We start from the raw sequence: 22,721 nt of genomic DNA on the forward strand, positions 1-22,721 counted from the left end.
TTAAAAATACCCCAGGCAGAAATTAGGTACAAAGCTATTTCCCACAAAGAGGGAACTCCCAGTGTCATGTTTGTAACCTATTCGACCGAATAACCAAAGCATCCAAAGCTAGTTGCTGCGACACATCCCATAGCCACAAGAAAAGCAGCACCTTCAGCTTGCCTTTCCATTCACAGCTTCCAGGCCCCCTGCCGGTCTGGAATCCCACAGGGCTGCAGACCCAATAGGAAAGAAACATGAACCTGTTCCCAACATAACCCACCTGGTGCCGTCACTCTCCCAACCAACCCTCAGTTCTTGTTGGTGCGGAGGTCCTCTTCCAATGCCTCCGACATGGCGCTCAGATACTTCCAACTCAGCGCTGCCAGAAGCATGGCGCATGAGAGGTAGATGGGGAAGTAATAGTTACGGGATACCATGATGCCATTGCGGAAGCATATTGTCCGGATAGAGAGGATGATCTGCCTGGTTTTGTTAGAAGATGGGTCTCTGCTGGGGATCTTACGATAGATCTGGAGAGAAGAAAACTCACCCAAGGTTAGAAAATAACCATGAATGTAACACACCATCTAGGTGTCCCTCCAGTGTGATATGGGACCACCCTTCCCCCCTGCCCCAGGAGACAGTTCATGTAAACTTAAACAGGTCAGTATTCCCCATGAAGGGTAAACTGCCCACTCTGAAAGTTGCACTGGGATCAGAATTACAGAACTGGTAGGAACCTCACGAGGTCATCAAGTCCAATCCCTGGCCCTCACAGCAGGACCAGGCACCATATAAACCATCCCTGGTGGATGTTTGTCTAACCTGCTTTTAAATCTCCACTCACAGAGATTCCACAACCTTCCTAAGGCAATTTATTCCAATGTTTAACCCCCCTGACAGGAGTATTTCCTAATGTCCAACCTAAACCTCCCTTGCTGCAATTTAAACCCATTGCTCCTTGTCCTATCCTCAGAGGTTAAAGAGAATATTTTTAATCCTTCCTCCTTATTTCAGCCTTTTAGATACGTGAAAGTTGTTCTCATGTCCCCCTCAGTCTTCTTTTTCCCAGACTAAAATACCATTTTTAATCCTCCTTCATAGCTCATGTTCTCTAAACCTTTAGTCATTTTTGTTACTCTTCTCTGGACCTTCTCCAGTTCGTCCACATCTTTCCTGAATGCAGTGCCAAAAACTGAATACAATACTCCAGCTGAGGCCTAATCAGCACAAAGGAGAGTGGAAGAATGACTTCTCATGCCTCGCTCACAACATTCCAGTTAATACAGACCAGAATGATGTTTGCTTTATTTATTCATTTATTTTGAAACAGTGTCAGAGTATTGACTTATATTTAGCTTGTGGTGCACTGTGAACCCTAGATTCCTTTCTGCAGTACTCCTTCCTAGACAGCTGCTTCCCATTCTGTATGCATGTAGTGTTTGCATCTAGCTCTGTTTTTGACAGGGTCAAAATACTGGATTCACAATACAGTTCTCAGCCACCTTTCTGACACAGTTCCCATCCACTTCATCTGGGGAAACAGGACAGAATGGTGCTAGGAACAGCCATAGATATATGCACAGCTAGCGCTGCTCATGGGGGTGTGTTACCATCTCAGCAATCTTCTTGCAACAACCATGTTGTTTATTCAGAACTGTGTTGGCCTGATAGTCAATGAAGACTCATACAGCTCAACAGCTCTTTAAAGATCAGAAGCAACTCTTCGTTTTCATATAGCATCCAGCACACTTTGGCAAGCCTCAGTGACTGCAGTGGTGCCTACACCCTGGGATCGTACCACTGGGAGATGAAAGTTTTCGAAATAAGTGAGTCAAGCCATCAAAGGTTTGGCCTAGGCATAGGCCAATTTGCACAGTCATAGAAATTAAAGGCCTTTTGTTTTCTGTGGTGCCCTGGGAAGGTACACGCTTTCCAGACAGGCGCAATGAAACTGAAATTCCCTACTAAGTTGACTCAGTAGGACACTACTGTAAATAATTGCTTTGTGACCCCGATGAAAAAGATTGGCCATCCCATTTTAGCATTACTATTTTTTCACTCTTTCAGCCCCAACCAGAAAACAAGTTGTATTTTTGTTACACACCAAATATTATTGTTTTCATTAAAACTGAACACGCTAACCCCTGTGAGGAATCATCAGACTTGAGTTCCAGCACCTTTTTTTCTTCTAGAACAAAGCACTGTGTAGAACCCATATTATACAATCATAACAGAGTGCAGAAAGTGTTAGATGAATTCAGGGAGGATCAGCCCTTCCATGGCTATTAGCCAGGGTAGGCAGAGATGGTGCCCCTAAGCTTCTTTTTGCCAGAAGCTGGAAAGAGGCAAGTGGGGATGAATCACTTGATTCCCTGATCTGTTCATTCCTCTGGAATACCAGACATTGACCCTGTTGAAGACAGAGTTCCAGGCTAGATGGACCTTTGGTCTGACCCAGTAGGGCCATTCTTATGTACTTGCATGGAAGTGTATAATATCGGTGGTGCGTTATGATACAGTTTGTATAAATCTGACTGAAATCTGAGAGACCTGAGCGAGGACAGAGACTCTAGAGCAACAAGGAAAACAGCTGCATTCCAAACTTCACTACAGGCTGAACCTCTCTATTCTGGAACTCTGTCGTCCGGCAACATCTATAACCCGGCATGAGTTTAGTTAGCTGGATGACCCCATATCAAGGGTGTGGCCAAGTTTCCATAGGTCCTGTAAAGTTTGTTTTCAGCCACCAGTCCTGATGCTCAGTGTTCTGTGCTTTTATTTAGCTGTAATTTACCCCTAAATGGCTTCTGAGAGCCCCGTCAGCAGTGGAAGTGTTAGTAATATGCTAGGCAATATTGATCACCCACGGTCTGGCAAATTCTCTCATCTGGCACTGGTCAGGTCCCAAGGCTGCTGGAAGAGAGAGGTTCAACCTGTACTTCAAGCTGTTTCATGCTGCATTTGCTTTTAGATGTTTAGCAATTTTGGTCCAAGCAAAATGTTACTAAGTTGCTGAAACAGAGGGTTACAGTGCCTGCATCACTAACTGCCAGGATCTCAGGAGTGAAGAGGAAACAGCTGCATCTGAAAGCTAGTCATTGAAAACAAGCCACCCAACCCACCTCTTCCACATACTGGTACATTATGGTCTTGACAGCCTGTATGTTTGTGGCATTCATCATTAAAGTGACAGCTTGTCCTTTCCGAATCTTCACCACCCCCCGGAACACCTGTTTGTTATTGTAACAGGCAGCCAGCGTGGCGACGGCCATCACCTAGGGAGAAAGGACAAAGCAAACATTTAATCTCTGCTATAAGCAATGTTATCCCTAATCTTTTCCTTCTATGCGCGTATATTCTCCATCCATGTGCAGAATAAATTTTATGTGCACTGAGGCTTGGGGAAATGCACTCCATCATTAGAAACAAAAAACCTGGCTGTGGGCTGTCTGCAATCAGCTGGGCAGCATTTGAATCTCTCTCTGAGTGGCCGCACAGCATCCAGATTGCAGGGAAAGCTGGCTGTTAGCAGAGCCCAAGAGATGAAATCCTGGTCCTATTTGAAAATGATGGCAAAGCACCCACTGATTTCAGGGCATCTAGGATTCCAGCCACAGTGTGAACAAAACTCAGCTAAATGCAGAAGACAGAGTGAGGAATGGTTTCTAAAGAGCTAATGCTCACAATGAATGAGTAAAGTAATGACAGGGAAGGTACAGGGGACATAAATGTTCCTAGTCCACTGCGATCCATAGTCTATGCAGGCTGAAGGATGCCTACTACTACTAAATGTTCCTAGTATTTTCATTAACTATGTAGGAGTGTCTTCATTTAGGAGGGGAAAAGGGCGGCAACCAGTGTTCCCTCTAATTTCTTCCATCCATGGGTGGAATAAATTTTATTACATGCACCAAGGCATGTACAGATGTGCACCACCAATAGAAACAAGCTGCTGGCTGTGGGCGCTCTGTTAATCAGCTGGGCAGCATCTGAATCTCTCCTGGATGGCTGCCCAAGCACTCAGCTTACAGGGAACATTAGCAGGAACCTCCTCCTGTCCCCCCTGCTATATTGCAAAGCAGGGTCATTGCACTAGGGATAGATGAATTTCTCAGGCCAAAGCAAAGACTCAAAATGCTTGATGAGCTGAGTTCCATGTTGAATGTATGTACATACGGTTATTAAATTGGGTTAATATTGAACATTATTCATAGACCACAAAAGTCACCCAATTCCAAGGGGGAGGATGAAGCTGTTAGAAGAGCCTGTTTAAAACATCTGAGGATATTGACCCACCTGCGGGATTGCGCAGAAGTTGAAGACACTTTGGTTTTTCAGCCTAGATAAGTAGGTGAGGACATCGGGGATGTGGTGCAAGGCATTTGTGATCAGTTCGTTCATGCACTGGACAGCCACATCTATGTTCTCCGGCTTGGCGAGATCCGACAGCTTCTTGGCATACCTGCTCCAGACCTGGGAACAGTGACAGTGCATACTACACTACTCAGCAGCTAGCACTTCTCCGATATTCCATTTTAAAGGGGGCCCAATGCAAGCTATTCAAACACATTTCAGAGGCGGAGCCAGGTTAGGCTGTTTCAGCAAAAACAAGAAACCCTGAGGCTCCTTAAAGACTAACACATTTACTTGCTCTCAAAGCTTCCACAGGATTCCTCATTGTTTTTATTCACACAAACATATTACTCCTGTACCTCACCTCATGCTCATAATCAGACTTTGTTGCAAACAGAAGAAGGACCTTTAAGATGCTCGAGTTTGTCTCTGGCCTCCAGTTCCATTCAGCCCCATTATTACAGAGCCCCTCTCAGTGAGATGGACTGGGATCAAGAGACCAACTTCTAGAAGAGAGTCCACCTTAAGCGGTCAATTTCTAAACAGCTCACTCTGCTGAGAAGTATTTCGCCCAGATGGGAGCTCTCACGTTGGAGATCCATGGCTCTGACTCAGCAATACACACTCATGACAGTAATGATGTCGTATCCTGCCAACGGTGCTGGTGTATGGAGCACAGCAATTGCTGCCAGGGTGTTCTATGACAGCAGTTTCTCCAAGCACTCTGCTGGACAGAGGCGTGACCAAGGATAATAATCATGGTCTCTTAGACCACAGGGTTGCTCCATGCACAAAGACGGACGAAATCACCACACATGCACCAGCTTCTCCTCCGAGGCTTGCTTTAATGGCAGGCCCGCCAATGCGGGGAGGAGGGGGGACAGGGCAAAAGGGGCAGATTTTAAAAAGCCCATGGCTTCTGGCCCCCACTGCTGCTACTGCAGCACAGCTGGTGGCCAAAGCTCTGGGCCCTGAATTCACTTCTGGAGTGTCATGTGGCCCGCTCTGAGGGCTGTCTGTGGGGCAGGGCCATGGCGCAGCATGCTCCAGGAAGCTGTAAGGGCTGGCTGCCCCAGCCCCGCCCCTTATGGTTGAGGCCCCGCCCCTTCTGGTTGAGGCCCCGCCCCTTCTAGGAGTGCTGAGCTGGGACCTATCCAACTTGCCCAGGAACCTGGTAGGTCTGTAGCCTCCCTCCCGTCCTGTTTAGTGGACACATTAATGGGATGTTTGGATGTGACCCATGCACCTGCCATGATAGTTACTGCTATTCAAATGTATCATTTTTAGCAATAGAGTTTAGCTAACCCTGACAGCCCAGAAATATCATTGTTAGAGCTGAATGAAGGCTGATTTTGCCCTAATTCCAGATGTAGGCTGATCTTCGATGTCAGAATAGGAACTGACAGTAAATTCTTTGCCGTGAGTCTTTTAACTAGTTAGAACTGAACGGCATCAAAGCAGTACCAGTTCCATCCCTCTCAGACGAGCTGTCTGTATCACAACACTGACACTTCCTAATGAGTCCCATCTAGCAGAAGTTCTCATCTAAAACGGTCTGGTTTCAGGTACCTCTCTGGGCCAGAATTCTCTTCCCGCCAGCTGGTCCTCCAGATAATCACGGATGATGATGGTTTTCTCAATGAAGACACCCAGGGAATTTGCAAGGTCTATGTCCTGTCCTACGATGGGGTCTTCTAGCTCCAGCACAGAGAACAGATGGGACAGGCTAATGCCCACTAGCCCAACAACATAGTGACAATACTGCAAGGTTTGGAGAGGGAGAAAAATGTAGATTGCTGAATATCCCCTTCTCCCAATGGCTCTATCAACCTTACTCCTACTGATTACACAATGCACTGAATGCACCTTTCATTGTCTTACGACTATCAGCGGCATTTGTTTTCACCTTTGAACTGTGACATGGACTGAGCATTCTTTAGTACATCTCGTCCAGCCCTTACTTGGCAGCCAGCATCCATACACCAGCAATATGGTTCTGAAGAACACCGCTTCGCTCAAGGAAAACAGGAAATGTGTCATCCACAGCTGTTAATGGCTTAGGGCTTCCATCTTCCAGATGAAAGACCCTGTGATGGGGTGTGCCAACCCTGCACTGGGCCAGCAGGGGTTAACTCTGGCAACCTGGCTGAGAAGGCCCCGCCCTCACAGCCCTGCTGGGCATGCTCCAGGTGCAGGACAGCTATAAAGGCCTGTGGGCCAGCTCAGTCAGGGTTGGCTGCTGCTGGGGAAGGAGGTGCTGGAGGAGCAGATGACCTGAGCTACAGAGGTCAACCAGTGAGGAATAGTTGGAGAAGCCCCCTGGTGAGGATGATGGTGACTGTGAGTTGGGTAGGAAGTAGCTCAGGGCAAGGAGTTACCTACCACCAGAGCTTGGCGCATTGTAGGTGAATTCCCTGCTGACCATGTGGTGGACTGCTCCACTGATGATGGAGCCCTGGGATGGGACTGGGTGGAGAGAGATGGCCCAGGCCCCTCTACACCCTCCCCATTGACCCCAAGGGGGCACTGTATGGATGCCCTCAATGCTGGCTACTAGATCACACTACCATGCATGAGGGAGTGTGACCATTGAGTCTCATTGCCTGATGGCAGGGAATGTCACTATTGGCTCTGGCTGCTAGGCCTGAGTGGAGGGAGTGGTTTTATTGCCTGTGGCTGCTGGACTGGACTGGAACCAATAAGCATGCATGGTGGAGCATCCTTTGAGGATCTCAGAGACCCAGTGCCCTGCATGTGATAGACCCCATATAAGAACAGCTGCTCCAAGGGCCCACTCTATTCAAAGAGCTCAAAAACAGCCTCAAGGTTTTATAGTGGACATTTACAAGTACTGAACAGGAACAGAGAGGTGGCCGTGCTAGTCTGTACTCCAACAAAACAAAGCAGCAGAAATGTAGCACTTTAAAGACTAACAAAATGGTTTATTCGGTGATGAGCTTTTGTAGGATAGCTCTGAAGAAGTGGGTTTGTCCCATGAAAGCTCCTCACCAAATAAATCATTTTGTTAGTCTTTAAGGTGCTACATTTCTGCTGCTTTGTTTTATTTACAATTACTGCCATCCATGAAGATCCACAGCAACATCCAGTAGCTGTTCAGTGCCTGGTGGAATTCACACGTGGATCTCAGTGCTAAGATAACTCTTTACACTCCCCTGGAAAGAGGCTGCTCGAGTGGCAAGACTCGAAATTAACACTTTGTCTATTTCTCGTCTGGGTGCCAAGGTATGACTGGATGAGCATCATCAATCCCAGGGGAGAAGATGCTATAGTTATAATACTGATGGGTTTCCAAGTGCTGAAAACCAGGCATCCAGCAGCCACTCTAGGAGTTGATCTGAATATGCTCTCTGGAGGCTCACTTACTGATCTACTTACCTTATCCCAATCTTGTAGGGAATCAACCTTCTTTTGCAAGAACTCTGCCATACCCACTCCCATCTTGTGACAAACATCTTCAATCACATCCCGATACACCTTTGACAGGTTCCTGAACTCCAAGGAAATCTGCAGCAGAAACCACAAGGAAATACACCTAGTGCTGCAAATGAAGCTGAATTTAGCATTCACTAACAGGCTATGAGAAGGAGAGGGTACATCTTAATGGGTTATCCTGCTCCTATTGACAGGATGGGCAAAATTCTCTAGTGGCTTCAATGAGACAGATTGAAGCCCCCTAGAAGTCAATACAGATTCAGCTAGTTCACAGACAAAAATCTGTCTCTCTTTGGCCACTGGTCAGAGGCAGCATCTCTTCATGACAACAGCATGGTCTTGGGCAGCATCTCTCAGGAGACAGCAAAGGAGGGACTTACAGAAATAAGCTGTGGGAAGTCTTGCCCACTGAAGAGCAGGTATCCTGATGGACAGTTGTTTGCAGCTGAGTTCTTTCTGGTCTCCCCAAGTGGTCAGCGTGTGTTGCTTGCCACTGGATGCCTTTCTCCCAGGCAAAGCAACATGTGCTCATCACTCCACCCTCAAATTGTGCCCACATATCCCAGAGCCTAGTTCAGAGCTGCCCTCCTTGTTCTTAAAGCAATTTAGGGACTGGCTCTTCATCTTTCAGGCCACATCTTTTCTCCACTCCCCAAATCCTCTTGTCACTTGGCATCAGCCTATCACTCCCCATAATCCTCCTCTTCTGACAGCTGAAAGAGTCTCCAAATGCCGCTTTTCTCCTGGCCTGTCCTTGGTACTGTGCTTTAAGTTTACTTTTAATATTTCATAGATTTTAAGGTCAGTAAGGACCACTAAGATTATGTGGTTGACCTGCTTCTTTTACAGGCCAGAAATTGTCACACACATTCCTTCACTGAGCTCTGTCTTTCAGCCACTGGATCTTGTTAGGCCCACGTCTGCTAGATTAAAGAGCTCTTCAATGGTGTCTTAGCTTGCTCCTTAACAAGCAAAAGAAAATTAGATCCTCAAGGCTCTTGTAAGTAGCAGATTCTCCAAAGCCTCCAGTAAGGTAAGGCCCATTGGCAGGTCACAGAGTGAGTTGCTATCATTCCCCTTTCCTGCTGTACATCACACCCAGGGCTGATGAGCATGGAGGGCAAGAATGAACAAATCTGTCATTTCCCTGTCAGAAGCTCATGTCCTTTTTCAAAGCCCAAGGGAGTTTTTAGTTCAGAGGGTGATTCTCACTTGCACACATGCAGAGTTTGTCAGCATTTAGTTTTCCCCTCAATCTGGAGTGCAGTCACGCGTGCTAGTGAGAAGATACCCCCCTGAGAGGCCACACTTATGCACAACTGCAGTGAAATGCACACAAGTGTAGGTAGGTGGATGGATCTGCGTTCTTTAAAACACACCCCTTTGTGTCAAAGCTGGGAAGTGACTGAAATTCTGGGGCAATTTAAAGTTACAAAGGAGTTGTTTTCTGCATTCCTTATTCATAAAAGCTGTGGCTATGCTTGCATTCCTCCTTTGAAAGAGGTATGCAAATGAGGGGAATTGAAAATGCAGATGAGGTGCAGATTTGCATATCTGGCACCTCATTTGCATATTAGTTCAAAAGAGCTTCTTTCGAAAGAAGAAAACCAGTGTAGACACTGCTTTTTCGAAAGATACCCCATCTTTGAGAGAATCCTTCTTCCCTTATTTTATAGGAAGAAGGATTAATTCAAAAATGGGGTTTACTTTTGAAAGAGCAGTGTCTACGTGGTCATTTCTACACAGGCCACTTCCTTCAGAAGTGGCATGCTAATACACAGAGTGAAATATGCTAACGAGGCACAGATGCAAATTCCCCTGTGCCTCATTAGCATAACGTCAGGTGATCCGGAGTCCGGAAGACTGTTTTTCCGGACTCCAAAACACCATGTAGAAGCGCGGCCCCCTTCCGGAGGCCCCTTCTTCCCAAAAATTTCTTTCGGAAGACCCCACCGGGCTGCACTTCTACATGAAATATGCAAATGAGGTGCCAGGTGTATTTTTTATTTCCCTCATTTGCGTACCTCTTTTGAAAGAGGAATGCAAGCGTAGACACAGCCAAACTGGGCAATGCTAGTAAACAGCAAACCCAGTGACATTCCAACAGGCTCTGCTGATGACTATGCCTTCAGCTGTCTGACAGTTCCTTTGTACCAGGTTGCAAAGAAGTTTGATGTGTGCAGGTCAACAGAAGGGTGAGATCATGATATTTTCAAACAAATGACTCACCGTTGGGAAGTCCTCAAGCACTTGCTTGCACTTCTCCTTGCTTTCCATGTATCTCCAGTCCGGCTGATACAGACAGGAGTGGAAGTTCTGTAACATTGGGATCTTGGTTTCTAAACTGATGGTCATATCATCTTCTATTGTGTCCAGAGCTCGGAGAATCAGGTAGAATATGCACACAGCATGACTATGGAAGGGAAAAAGGGGATTCCGTGTTACTCGGGATTCCTTATTTTCCAGAAAGCTAGTTAAAATATCATAAGGCTTTTGTAACATGCATTCTTGTATTAAACAGGCCAGCAGCACAGTGGAGGATACCCTGTTTATTGCACTGGTGCACCGTGCATGATTTTCTGCCTTCTGGGCAGGTGGCATCCTTGTGCATTCAGAGCAAGAAGCTTAAAGCCCCCAGAGACTGAGCATGGGCTCTGGATACTGGAGTGGCTGACCATGAGAAACTAAGGGAGTCAGAGAAGTAGAATCATCACATCAAAAAGGACCACAAAGATCATTTAGTTGAACCCCAAGACACAGCTTTCTTGTGTCTGAGCCATGCAAGGCAAAGGGCTTTCCAGCCTCCTTTTGAAGGAGCTTCCACAGCCTCCCCAGGCAGTCTGTTCCATTTCCCTTCTGTTTTTATAGCTAGGGCATTTTATCTGGGATTTAATCTGAATCTGCCATACTGTGGTTTGAATCCAATGCCTCTCATGCTGGCCTCTGTGACAAGAGAACAACTTTCTTCTCTTTTTTTAATGGCAGCTTTTCCAGGATTTATAGACAGATTCAATGTCCTGGTACCAGGTCTCCTCTTTTCCAAATTGTTCCTTCAGCATTTGCTCATGTGGCTGCATCCCGTCCCTCTGGTTATCTTCGTTGCTTGTCTCTAGAGCCTTTCCAGCTTCTCCTCCTTGCTATACAGTGCTGTGACCAAAACCGGACGCACTGCTCCAGCTGAGGCCTAGCAAGTGTGCAGCAGAGTGATCCTGTCACCTCCCGTAACTTGTCTCCGCCTTTGTTAATGTAACCCCAGATTGCATTTGCTGTGCACCCACATCACATTGCTGACTTGTGTTGAGGTTGGGACCCACCATATTTGCCAGGCCCTTCTCAGCAGTGCTGCTGCCTAGCCAGTTATGCCCCTTTCTCTGTCTGTGCATTTGGCTTTTGTTTCCCTATGTGTTTTTTAAATTTCATTTTGTTTGCTACGGCCCAGTTCTTCAATTTATCAGGAGCCCACTCAGTTTGAAGCTGTATCCTTTGAAGTGTCAGCAACCCACCAGCTTTGTGTCATCTGCAAATGTGATCAGTACGCGTTCTCTGCCAACATCTAAGGCATTAACAAAGCTGGTAACCAACACTGGTCCCAGAACAGATCCTGTGAGATCACCCTCCAATCTGACATCATCCCGTTCATAGTGACTCTTTGCATTTGCTTAGCCAGTTGTTTATCAGTGTAGTGGTAGATCTTCCAAGCCCTCTTTTCCCTGTTGCAGGTATCAGAATGCCATGTGGAACTGAGTTAAGAGCCTTATCAAAGCCCAGGTATAGGATGTCCATCCCATTCCCCCATCTACCAAACCAGCTACCCTGTCAAAGAAGGGAACCCAGCTGGTGTGGTGTGATTTGATAGTAAATCCATGCTGGCTGCTGGTGATCACCCCTTCACCCTCCAGGCAGTCACAGGTGGAAAGGTGTATACATTGCTCTAGTAACTCCCACAGTTCCAGCAGTAAAAGGGGTTCGCTGGACAAGTGGTAAATGGAGACAAGACAAGCAGTGGCTGTAAAAAAGCTTTATTAACAATGGCTTAGTCAATGTTATGGGGGCAGGAATTAAGGGGGAATACCTAGCGTGCTCTAGCCATCTACCCCAAAGTGATGATAGGCGACAGACAGGGGAAAGCCTATGTTTATGGTGCAGTTACCAAACCACAGCTGGCAAGCAGAGCCCACACCAACATCTAGCTGAAAGGGTCCAGATTTTCGGTGGGAGGGACAAGCGACCCAGGCCAGCCGATGGGCGTGCCAAAGTACACACGTCTCCAATCTGGGAGATGGGAGTTAACTTTTTATCAGGGTTTGGACACGGAAGCAACCCCTGGGCCAATGTCAATGCATTGTGCCCTTTTGCCCTTTTTAGGAGTTTTTCCTCTTTAGGAGCTTTTAATGCTTGGCGAGGTGGGGGTCTCACTTCAGCATATGTGACTGAGTCCTGAGCTGGCCCTGCTTCCTCATATGTGGCTGAGCCCTTAGCTCCTCAGGGGGTTTGTCAATGCACGCTGGCATGCCGGGTTCTGATTGGGTAGTGAAGCCTTGATCATGCGTGGGATGCATGCAAGCCGCTGCTTGCAACACAGTCATGGTCACACTGCAAACAGCTGTGCCCACACCCAGGCAGCGGTGAAAGTAGATGCCGGGTCTTACATGTGTGCCCTGCACCAGGCCCTGCATGCTGGGGTCGGGGAGCAGGGGTGGCTCTGAGTTCCTGGAAGAGATGGAGCCTTGGATGGAAGGGCTGGGGCAGACCTCCCCCGACCCAGCCAGTCCTTCAGGGCCAGTGGCCAGGAACCCCAAGCTGCAGCAGTTGAAGCCGGGAGTCCGGGAGCTGCAGCAGTGATTTGGGCCTGGGCACCCAGCTGCTGCCACAGTGTCCAGGAGCACTGGTCCCTTCTAAATCATCAGTAGGGCCATCCCTAAGGGGGGGATGTGGGGCTCAGAACAACCCGCCCTCAAATCCACCAGGCCCTGCCCCCTCCCTACTCCCATTCCTCCCACACCCCTGAGCTATGTGGCTGGGAGCTGGGGGAGTGCAGCGGGCTGGAGCCAGGTTACTCTACTTCCTTCCTTTGCTGGTGAATGCAGGGGGGTGGGCAACCATTGCTGCTGGTGCCAGGTCCCAGGCTAGTCCCCTGATCCATCCTGAGCCCTGCAGGGCTCCCAAGACATGGGGCCAACAGTAGCTGGATGAACCGCCTGAAGAACAGGATGGCTCCAATCGGCTGGTCTGGGGCAGCTGCCCCCTTTTTTCTGCCCATGTCACAGTCCTGCTGTTCAGGTCCAGCAGAACTGCAATGGCAGCCTGGATCCTAGCGACAGGACCGCCACAAGAGTGGAGCCAAAAGTTGTCCATGTGCTGGCCAGGCTGGCGGCTGGCTTGCTGGAGTGCCTCCCCAGGCCACCTTTACATCTCCTCCCAGGTGTCACAGTCAGGCAGTGGCCATCAGTTCCTGGATCCTCCTTTCCCCCCTTTTATGGATGTTCACTATGTTAGTCCTTTGCCAGGCTTCTGGGGCCCCTCTTCTCATCCAGGCATTTGTAAATGCCATGGCCAGCAGCAGCTTGGAGATTTCCTCAGTGCATTCCTTCCGTGCCCTGGGGTGAATGACTCCACCCCTGCTCACCCGAATTCATTCACGGTGGTCAGTAGGTCTCTGGCATGTTCTTTACTTATCCCAACCTGCCTCCCTCACTCTTTGCTGTCTGTGGTGACTTGACTAGTTGTGCAGGCATGTTATTTTTTTGAGAGAAGACTGGAGCCAAGTAGGCATGGAGCACCACTGTCTTCCCGCATCTTCTGTTCCCAACTCACCTTCTCCATTAAGCAGTGGACTCATACAATCCCTGGGCTTTCTTTTCTGTCTGACCTTGTTGAAGAATCTCCTCTTAACATTCCTGGACAGCTCCCTAACTCATTCTTTGCCTGGGTGTGATGGGGTGGACTAAGCCCCCATGCCCTACAGGAGGCTAGGAGCCTTGCCACACTCCATCCTAGTGAAAGGAGCAGAAGAGAGTTCCTCCTGGCAGATAGAGTGGCTGCCTCTGCAGCTGTCAGTCAGCACCCAGCAGGCTGGTATAAAAGAAGCTGCTGGCTTAGGGCCAGGCAGTTCCTCACAGGAGTTTGACCTAGGAAGGTCTATACACTGACTGGGAGACCAGCAACACTACCGACATCTCCAAGTGTGAGCTGAACCTAGACCTGGGCAAGACCCAGGCCCTGTGGCCGAAGACTGGCCATAAGAAATACAGGAACTGGCAGCATCCTGGACAGGGCTTATCAGATCCCACCCTCAGAACCTTGAAGACAAACAGACAAGACCTTATGTGGTATCCTTGGCCACAGAGAGGCTCCCACAAGTGGATGGACCCAGTTACACTTGGCTTTCCTGATTTTGCCCCAGGGTGCTCAGATGATTTCCATGCATGCTTCCTCTGTGACTTGCCCCTCCTTCCATTTCCTGTGTGGATCCCTTTGGGTTATTAGAGAGCTAAACAGCTCCTTGTGCAGCCACATTGGCCTCCTGTGGCTTTTCTTTTCTTTTCACTGCACTGGAGCAGCTTGATGTTGAGCCTCTACTATTACATCTTTTAGGAACTGCCAGCCTCTTTCGACTCCTCCTTCTCTTCCTAAATTATCTGTCCATGGAACCTTGCCTATGGTTTCTCTGAGTTGGTTGAAATCCATTTCTCTGAAGTCCAGTGCCCTTATTTTGCTGTTCTCCTGTCCTCCTCTGCACAGCATCTTGAAGGCTATGAGATCATGATCACTTCATGCCAAGTTCCCTTCCGCCTTTAGGGTTGCCACTAAACTGGATGATCTCCTAGTTGTTTCCTGAGCTTTCTGAATGAGAAAGTTGTTCCCTATACGTGCTCAGCACTTGCAGGACATGTTACGTTTTGCTTCAATGATCTTCTCAGAGATCAGTGAAACTAAAATCCCCCATTCATACCACCTCAGATGTATTAGCTAATCTTCTTACTTGCTTGTAAAATCACTCATCCGCTTCCTCTCTCTGATTTGGTGGTGAATAGGAGAGCCTCACCATAACATCACTACTGTTCTCTTCTTTTACTTGTTAGTCAGACTCTCAGTAACTCTATCACTGGCTACCTCTTGACTCAGGTGGCAGGTGTGTTCCTCCTCTGTGCAGCAGGAAGGCCATGTGAAAGGAGCTGCTAGAGTGCAGATGGTGCTCCTGGCTGGCAAAAGGGCACTGCAGCACCATGGACAGATCAGTACTGGTAGGACTCAGAGGCTGCTGCTACACTATCATTGTGCTGTCCGAGGTGCCATGGTAACGAGGCAATTTGAAGCAGGCTAATGAGGTGCTGACAAGCGTATTCAGCCCCTCATTAGTATAATGACGGCCATGTGAACAGACTTCAAATTGCAGATTGACAGTGAAGATGGGGGCAGCTTCGAAAGAAGCGCCCTGCTTCAACATTCCCTTACTCCCACAGAACTAGATGAGAGTAAGGGAAAGTTGAAGCAGGTAAATTGCAGAACTGGATGGTAGCTAAAGTAACACTTTACTTTAAAGACTCCAGAGGTGATCCTGGCAATTACTGTCTGGTAAGCCTAACTGCAGTACCAGGTGAATGGGTTGAAACTATTCTTTACTATAGTTATCAAATACATAAATGAACACAATTTTGGGGGGAAAGACTCAATATGGCTTTTGTAAAAGAAAATCATGCCTCAATCTCTTAGATTTTTTGGGCGGGGTCAGTAAACATACGAACAAGCTTAACCTGATGGATGTAGTATACTTATATTTTCAAAGAGCCTTTGACAAGGTCCATTACCAAAGCCTCTTAGGCAAAGTAAGATGTATGGGACAAGAAAGAAAGTCCTCACATGGATCAGTAACTGAAAAGATAGGAAACAACAGCCTGGAATAAATATCAGATCTCAGAATGGAGACAGGTGCCCCCAGGGGCCTGTAATGGGACCACTGCTGTTAATAAATTATCTGAAAAGTAGGATAAACAGTAAGGTGGTGATATTTGCTAATACACAACTACTTAAGAGTGTTAAGCCCAAAGCATACTGCGGAGACTTACAAAGAAATCTCACAAAACGGGGTGAGTGAGGAATAAAATGGCAGAAAAAAATAATATTGATTAAAGCAGAGTAACGCATCCTGGCAAACATAATACCAACTATGTGTACAAAATGATTAGTGAAACAGTTTCCCTATGAGGGATGATTAAAAAGAGGGCCTCTTCATCTTAGAAAAAGATAGCTAAGGTGGGTATAGTCACAGAGGGGTAGCTGGGTTAGTCCGTATCTTCACAAAATAAAAAATCAGTCTTGTAGCACTTTAAAGTCTAACAAAATAATCTATTAGGTGATGAGCTTTCGTGGGACAGACCCACTTCTTCAGATCTGGAGAATTCTGATAAATGATGACTGAGACAAAGACTTTAACAGAAAGAGAAAAAAATAAACTAAAGAACTAGCTACATAGGACAGAAGTGCAGGGAAAAGGGGGAAGAAAAATAGTTGCTGCAAGTGTCTATTAAGCTAAGAATGCAGACGTAAGTTTTGAATGCTATGACCTACTATGTTGCAATGCTATGTTGAAGCCCTCTGTTGAAAGATGGGTTATGATAGAGGTCTATAAAATGATTGTTCTGATCTAGGATGGCCATTCTTATGGTCTTAAACAAAGGGCTTTCCACTTCTGCACAGGAGAGTAGGCACACACAAATTAGAGAAGCTCAAGCCATGTGACTGAGATCCATATTTCTGGCATGGTCAATGTTTGGGAGCAGTCAGATATGCAGCTGTTGGTCGGGCCCCTATCTAAGAGAAAAACGGTTACACATGAAATCAGGAGGGAAAATGTGCTCTCATCCAACAGCTTTTGTTTTCAGTAGTTATGCTAATACCAGTGGTCACCATCAGATAAAATGTCAATAACTTTGGAAACCACTTAGTGGCAACAACTGTAGGTATAATTCATATAAGAACTGATCCATCTGGTCATCTAGTCTGACCTTCTCGTCCTGAATTAATTCCTCTTTGATCTGGAGCATCTTTTAAACGCCTGGAATGTGCAGCAATAAAAGACTCGCTCGTGCTGCTGCAAATGGCTTGCCCCCAAGTATTTTTTGCAGGTACTCCAATGCTAAGCTGTCCAAAGGCTAGGTTGCTGACCATAGGAGACCTGCATTCCAGTCCCTGCTCTATCACAGACTTTGTTGCGATCAGGGTAAAGTTGCTTAGGATGTGTTGACGTAACCCTTTACTTCATGGTGAGTGGGATTGTAAATCTAGAGTGTCATGCACTAACTGTCCATGCAGACCCTGCTAATGTGCACTAACAGCTTGCTAGTGCCCTTTAAGGTACTGCAAAGCTTTTTTTTAACTTTCAATTATTGTAATGAGTCAAAGGTGCTGCTTTTTAAATTATATACAGAACAGAGGGGAGGCCACCTGTAACTCTTGAGGTCAACTCAAGCTTTATAAAGAAGTCACAATGAAATACTGTATTAAGTCAATGTCTATATTTGCAGTCTTCACAATGGAGCAAATGCTGTTTTTGACTATCAATTTCTATTGTGCAGAAAAGCTTTTGGGCTTGTCTACTTTTGAACTGTCACAGCAGCCTGACTGCAGTTACACTGCTATAGCATTTCAGTGTAGACACTACACATGCTGACAGGGGTTTCTCCCATCATGGTAGGTAATCCATCACACCAAGTTGCAGGAAATAGGTTGAGGAAAAATTTTTCTTTATGCACTGAATCATAGAATCATAGGGTTGGTGGAGATTTCAGGAGGTCATCAAGTCCAACCCCCCTGCTCAAAGCAGGACCAACCCCAACTAAGTCATCCCAGCCAGGGTTTTGTCAAGCCTGGCCTTAAAAACTTCTAGGAATGGAGATTCCACCACCTCTCTAGGTAACCCTCTTCACCAGTGCTTCAATCTTCAACAGTGTTTCACCATCCTCCTAGTGAAATAGTTTTTTCCTAATATCCAACCTAGACCACCTGCTCTGTAACTTGAGACCATTGCTCCTTTTTCTACCATCCATCACTAGTGAGAGCAGCCTCTCTCCATCATCTTTGTAATCCCTCTTCAGGAAGTTGAAGGCTGCTATTAAATCCCCCCTCACTCTTCTCTTCTGTAGACTAAATAAGCCCAAATCCCACAGCCTCTCTGGGGGTTAGGTCAGCCTAACACCACACAAGGGTGCCGATTTTTCACAGCCCCGAGCAATGTGGCTGGGTTGACCTAACTTTTTATTGTAGATCGGGTCTCTGTTCCTTTTGGTTTCTGTGTAGTGAGAAGGCGCAGAGACAGTATTTTCTTCGTTTGAATTAGGTCATTCAAAGAGGAGAAACCAAGCAGGAGTTAAAAAACAGGAAAGCTCTTTACTTCTTCCTGGCTATGAAGAAAACCCAGATGTGAAAGGAGACAATCACAACATTCTATAAAGTTTGAAGATTGCGGGACCACATTTTTGAAGGTATTTAGCTTCCTGATAATGCAGAGAGGGATTTTGGAAATGCCACCAAGCACCAAAGCAGGTCAGGTGCTAATTTTCCACTCAGAGAAGTGCTTCTCCACGACTCCTGCTGCTTACAAAGCCCTCTTGTTAACCCTCTACTGGCCAGCTAAGATAGGTGCTCCCATGGTCTAGATACATTTGCCCTGTCCTGGCCAGCACAGCTGCACTGGTGATCTTTCCATGGTGAGGGAGTGGTTGGCCCCCGCTGCACAGCCTATGCTTATGAACTCCCTGATGGCTTTCTCCCCTGATGGGCACTCACCGCAGCTCCCCGTCCAAGGCCTGGATGACAGGGGCAAAGCTCCGGCTGGTCTGGTTCAGGTACCGGTAGCAGGTCTTGAGGCTGTCGCTGAGCACATCCTGTGGGCAGAGCAGAGGGGACAGGGGCAGCTGGACATGGGTAAGCCTGGGCTGGCCCCCAGTGGGGAACCCTGGTCCAAAAGCCATCTGGTCCTGCAGAACTGGCCCCTTGGTAAGGAGGACTATTACCAGCTACCGCTCAGATCCCAGCCACCCTTCCACAGGGGGAGCAACATGGTCTGCTGTGCCTGCTAGCAGAGCTCTAGGGGGCCTGGAGACAGCACCCATCCCAATAACCCTATATGTTCCAAGGGCACAGACCCTGCCTTACAATTGATACTGATCTCCACAAGGAAAATCCACTCCCCACTAACTCCATGGCCCCCGGAGCAATCCAGGTCTTATTTCTCTGTGAAATGGCCATCCCTAGGGGTCACCTACCATGATATCTTGCAGCCTCCAAACTTATGTTCAAAGCCTAGTGTGATGGGGTTCAGGGGTCCCCATGCACTGCACCCTGTCCGCTGGCAGGAGTGACTCTCACTCAGCAGGCACAACAGGAGGTTTATTAGATGCCCAGTTTCTCACAGAAGCATCAGTACAGCAGTCAGAGACAGTCATTCCAGCCCGTCCTGGGGAGAGGAGCCTGAGGGGTGCCCCTCTGGGGTGTAGCTTTCCCCCTCCTCAGGCTGGCTGCCTTCCAGCTCCCTCTCCCCCTAGCCTCTAACTGCCACCCCCGATTCAAAACCAGCTCAGCTCCACCTTCCTCTTTGTTCAGGGCTGAGGTGTTACCTGCCAGCCTAGGTTATAGCCCCAGGATCATCCTTAGCCACTGGGAGCTGCTCTGCTTGTCTCCCACACATCCAGCCTGAGTCTCACACATGCACTCCTCCGACTCCATCACACCTAGTAGTTGCTCCAGGCTGTTAGATGGTAAACATTGATTTAAGATCTACAGTGGAAATAACTAGCTCAGTGTGCTGAAGGCCAATTATGGATTATAATTGGCAGAGCTAAGAAAAGCATGGTCAGTTTGAAATCTAGTCGATTTTTTTAAAAGTTTTTATTAGTTCCATGTATATACATTACTGGGTGCTGCTGCTTTATGGTGTCACATTCACATTTTCCTCCTTTTCCCTGTTTTTTTCACTCCCCAACCTCATGTGGAAAAGCAACACACATGGAAGCAAACTGTCCCATCAGACGGGGGCGAAATGCTAAAAATATTGTCATGTGGAACGAATAAAGCTAGGAAGGAAAAACCCCCAGTAGATGGCCTTTCCTGTGTGCTCTCTTCTATTACATTCTTCTTTCGTACTACTTGTAATGCTAAATAGGGAGAATGTTTTCAGCTGAAAGCATGACTGAAGTTGAAAGGGTTTAATATTTTCTGAATCGGGGCTGAACTTCATAAAACAAAATCTTCCAGACCAAGCCAAGATCTCTCCATATTGAGGTCTCCCTATTCATCTGTATTTCTAAACACACCATTCCTCATGTCACCTGAGCCAGAACTGGGAGAGATGAGCAGACCCAACTAACAGATTGTCTGGAGGGAGTGGGGGGAGCATAGTTAGAAAGTGCTTTCCCCAAGGGGAATGACTTACCTCACACTCGTGTCAGCTAGGAAATGGTATCAATGAGAAAAAAATTACATTAACCGTCCTAGGAATCACCAGCACGGGAACACAAAGTGACATCTCAGTCCTATGGGTGTGTCCCTGCTGCCTTCTGGACAAAATCTGCTCACACTGAGACCCTTTGACGCTCCCCGATCACTCCTGCACAGGTCAACCTGCAGCAACCGTGTCTTAGGCTTTGCCAGGTGCAAGTTATGGCAGAGTACAGCACTGCAGTTAGTATGTTGCTTGTGCATGTGACTTGGCTCCTTGTGCCAGCACTGTGCTTACTAACCCAGAGTGCTTGTGGGGATGCAGAGGGCATTTTCCCAAGGAAGAAAAGGCATTTCAAAAATGTCTAACTTTAAAGGGGAAAGGGCCTCCTGGTCTCTGTGACCTGAAGGCAATAGAGTTCACAGTTGTGACCAGAGCCGACAGTGCTGGACATTGTAGGACAGATGCTGGAGGACTGGGAAGGATGACATAAGTAATGCAGTATTTACACTCATACTGTGTCGACACTGGCACAGGGACCAGGGCTCAATGGCACTGGGGAAGTTGTGTTTCTGTGTCACTGGAACAGGGCACTGGCAGGCAGTGGCGGGAGACAGATTTAGGAACAGACAAGTTCATAACTAGGCCGATGCCTTCCTGCAGGCGATTCTTGGGATTAATACCGTGATAATGGTATCTTTCACCTCTCAGTCTGATCCCGCCCCAGTAAGAAGTCACCTGTTCCCACTGAAGTCAATGAGTGTTTTGGTACAGAAGTCAATAGGAGCAGGATTGGACTTCAGTACACACACACCTCCGTTGGCAATATCCAGGCCTTGAATAAGATGTGTATCAGCAGTGCAACAATTCCAGTTTCACCAGTGTTGGGTGAAAGGGACACATGCCTGTTTGCGCTGCCTGCCTGTAAATCTAGACACATGGTTACACCAAGCTCAGAATCATTTGAGCTGATCTAGTTGAATCAAAATCAGTTCAGTATTAAATGTCGATTGTGATTACAATTCTAAATCTACAATGAGGCCTGCCTAGGTGGAGCTGTGATCCAACCAAACCTCCCTCCCCTATGTCAGTGGGGACAGGGCACATACACACAGTTCTGCCTGCATGGCTGAGGCCCAGGTAAGTGAGTAGCTGGGCTGAGATCTGGGAACCGGTTATGTCCCATGGAGTCCGTATTACTGAGTGAGAGAGCAGATGTGCCGTTGGGGCTTTCCAACCTACGGGACCCAAACATGGGTCGTCATTAGATTTTCTAAGGGTCGCTGGCCGGGCGGCTCTGATTCACACGTGGCTTTTTAAAGGAGCCATTTATGCCTCCTTCCACTGCTGCTGCTGGCTCCTCCAGCTCCCAGTCCCTGTCCTGCCACGCTGAAAGGGAACTCAGTTTAATTGGTTTAACGGCTGGCAGATGGGATTGGGCCTTTAAACCAATTAAATTGAGTCCCATTTCAGCAGAGCAGGGAAGGGAACTGCTGCACCATGCTGCAGGTGCGGAAATGGGATTAGGAGAGCTGGGGGGAGCCACGTGGAGGAGGAAGTGGAGGGCAGCAGTGGTGCTTGTGTGAGGTTGGTAGGGGGCATTTGGGGGCTGCGAGGGGGTTAAGCCTGAGGGCGGGGGGGGCGGTTCAGGGCTGCGAGGGAGTTAGGCCTGAGGGCGGGGGGGTTGGTTCAGGCCTGCGAGGGGGTTTGGGGGCAGAGAAGTAATCAAGATTTATAAAAAGCCTCCCTCCCTCCCTCCCTGTTTTGAATTGCCTTGGGTCACAAAGCCGTACCCAAGCGTCGAAATGGGTCGCTATCTGGAAAAAGCTGGAAACCGCTGAGCTAGAGCGATGCCTCTAGAGGTCAGAGTCCTTCACTTCCCACCTGTGCACTGGGGCTAATGGTATTTCTGTATCTCACAGGGCGTTGCGTGGCTAATGCTACTCCCCAGAGAAGGCCCAGCCTGGGTGATGCTGATCAGAACTGAGCTCTGCTGGTTGAGTAAGACACAACACCCTGTGCTTCCCCTCCAGCCCAGATGCCCTCCAGCCCCACTCTGCTCACCTTGTCCAGCTGGGACATCACGGTGGTGCCGCCGCCCATCCTAAACCGCAGCAGGTTGTAAATCTCTCGGGGGCGGCCCAACCAGTTCCCCACCCGCTCCATGGGCAGCCCAGTGCACCTGTGGGGCGAGAGACCCTTGCACAGAATTTCTACCTCCAGCTGCTGCTCAGCCTCAGGATCCCCCCCACACGGTACTGGGACAGGAAAGGATGGGGCCCATTCCTGCCTCTTGCCATGCATTGGGTGCCCATTGCTCCAGAGAGAGTGGTGAGCAGCAGGCACCCCATGCTTAAAGGGGCTGTGACTCATGTTGGAGCTAGAAGGCAGAGACCAGCCTGGTGGGTGGCACCCCAGGGCCTGGCAGGGAGAAGGCAGCTGACAGCCCGAGCAAAAACATCTCAGGGGCAGCGTGTCCTTTCTGTCCCAACTC

The 22,721-nt window shown here is 48.0% G+C and overlaps 1 protein-coding gene across 2 annotated transcripts; it reads right to left on the reverse strand.

Moving 5' to 3' along the window:
* Positions 1-290: 290 nt before the first annotated feature.
* Positions 291-22,393, reverse strand: LOC142010650 (squalene synthase-like). 2 transcript variants are annotated; one of them, XM_074989042.1, is made up of 8 exons: positions 22,292-22,393; positions 18,577-18,674; positions 10,021-10,204; positions 7,735-7,863; positions 5,908-6,099; positions 4,282-4,458; positions 3,108-3,260; positions 291-512 (listed from the first exon to the last, which is right to left on the reverse strand). In XM_074989042.1, exons 1-8 carry the CDS (start codon positions 22,391-22,393, stop codon positions 291-293), a joined length of 1,257 nt encoding a protein of 418 aa, XP_074845143.1. The 2 variants fall into 2 exon arrangements, with proteins under 2 accessions (XP_074845143.1, XP_074845144.1); XM_074989043.1 differs by lacking the exon at positions 7,735-7,863.
* Between the last annotated feature and the right edge of the window lie 328 nt (positions 22,394-22,721).

This window comes from Carettochelys insculpta, chromosome 3, assembly GCF_033958435.1.
Source record: "Carettochelys insculpta isolate YL-2023 chromosome 3, ASM3395843v1, whole genome shotgun sequence".
Taxonomy (NCBI): domain Eukaryota; kingdom Metazoa; phylum Chordata; order Testudines; family Carettochelyidae; genus Carettochelys; species Carettochelys insculpta.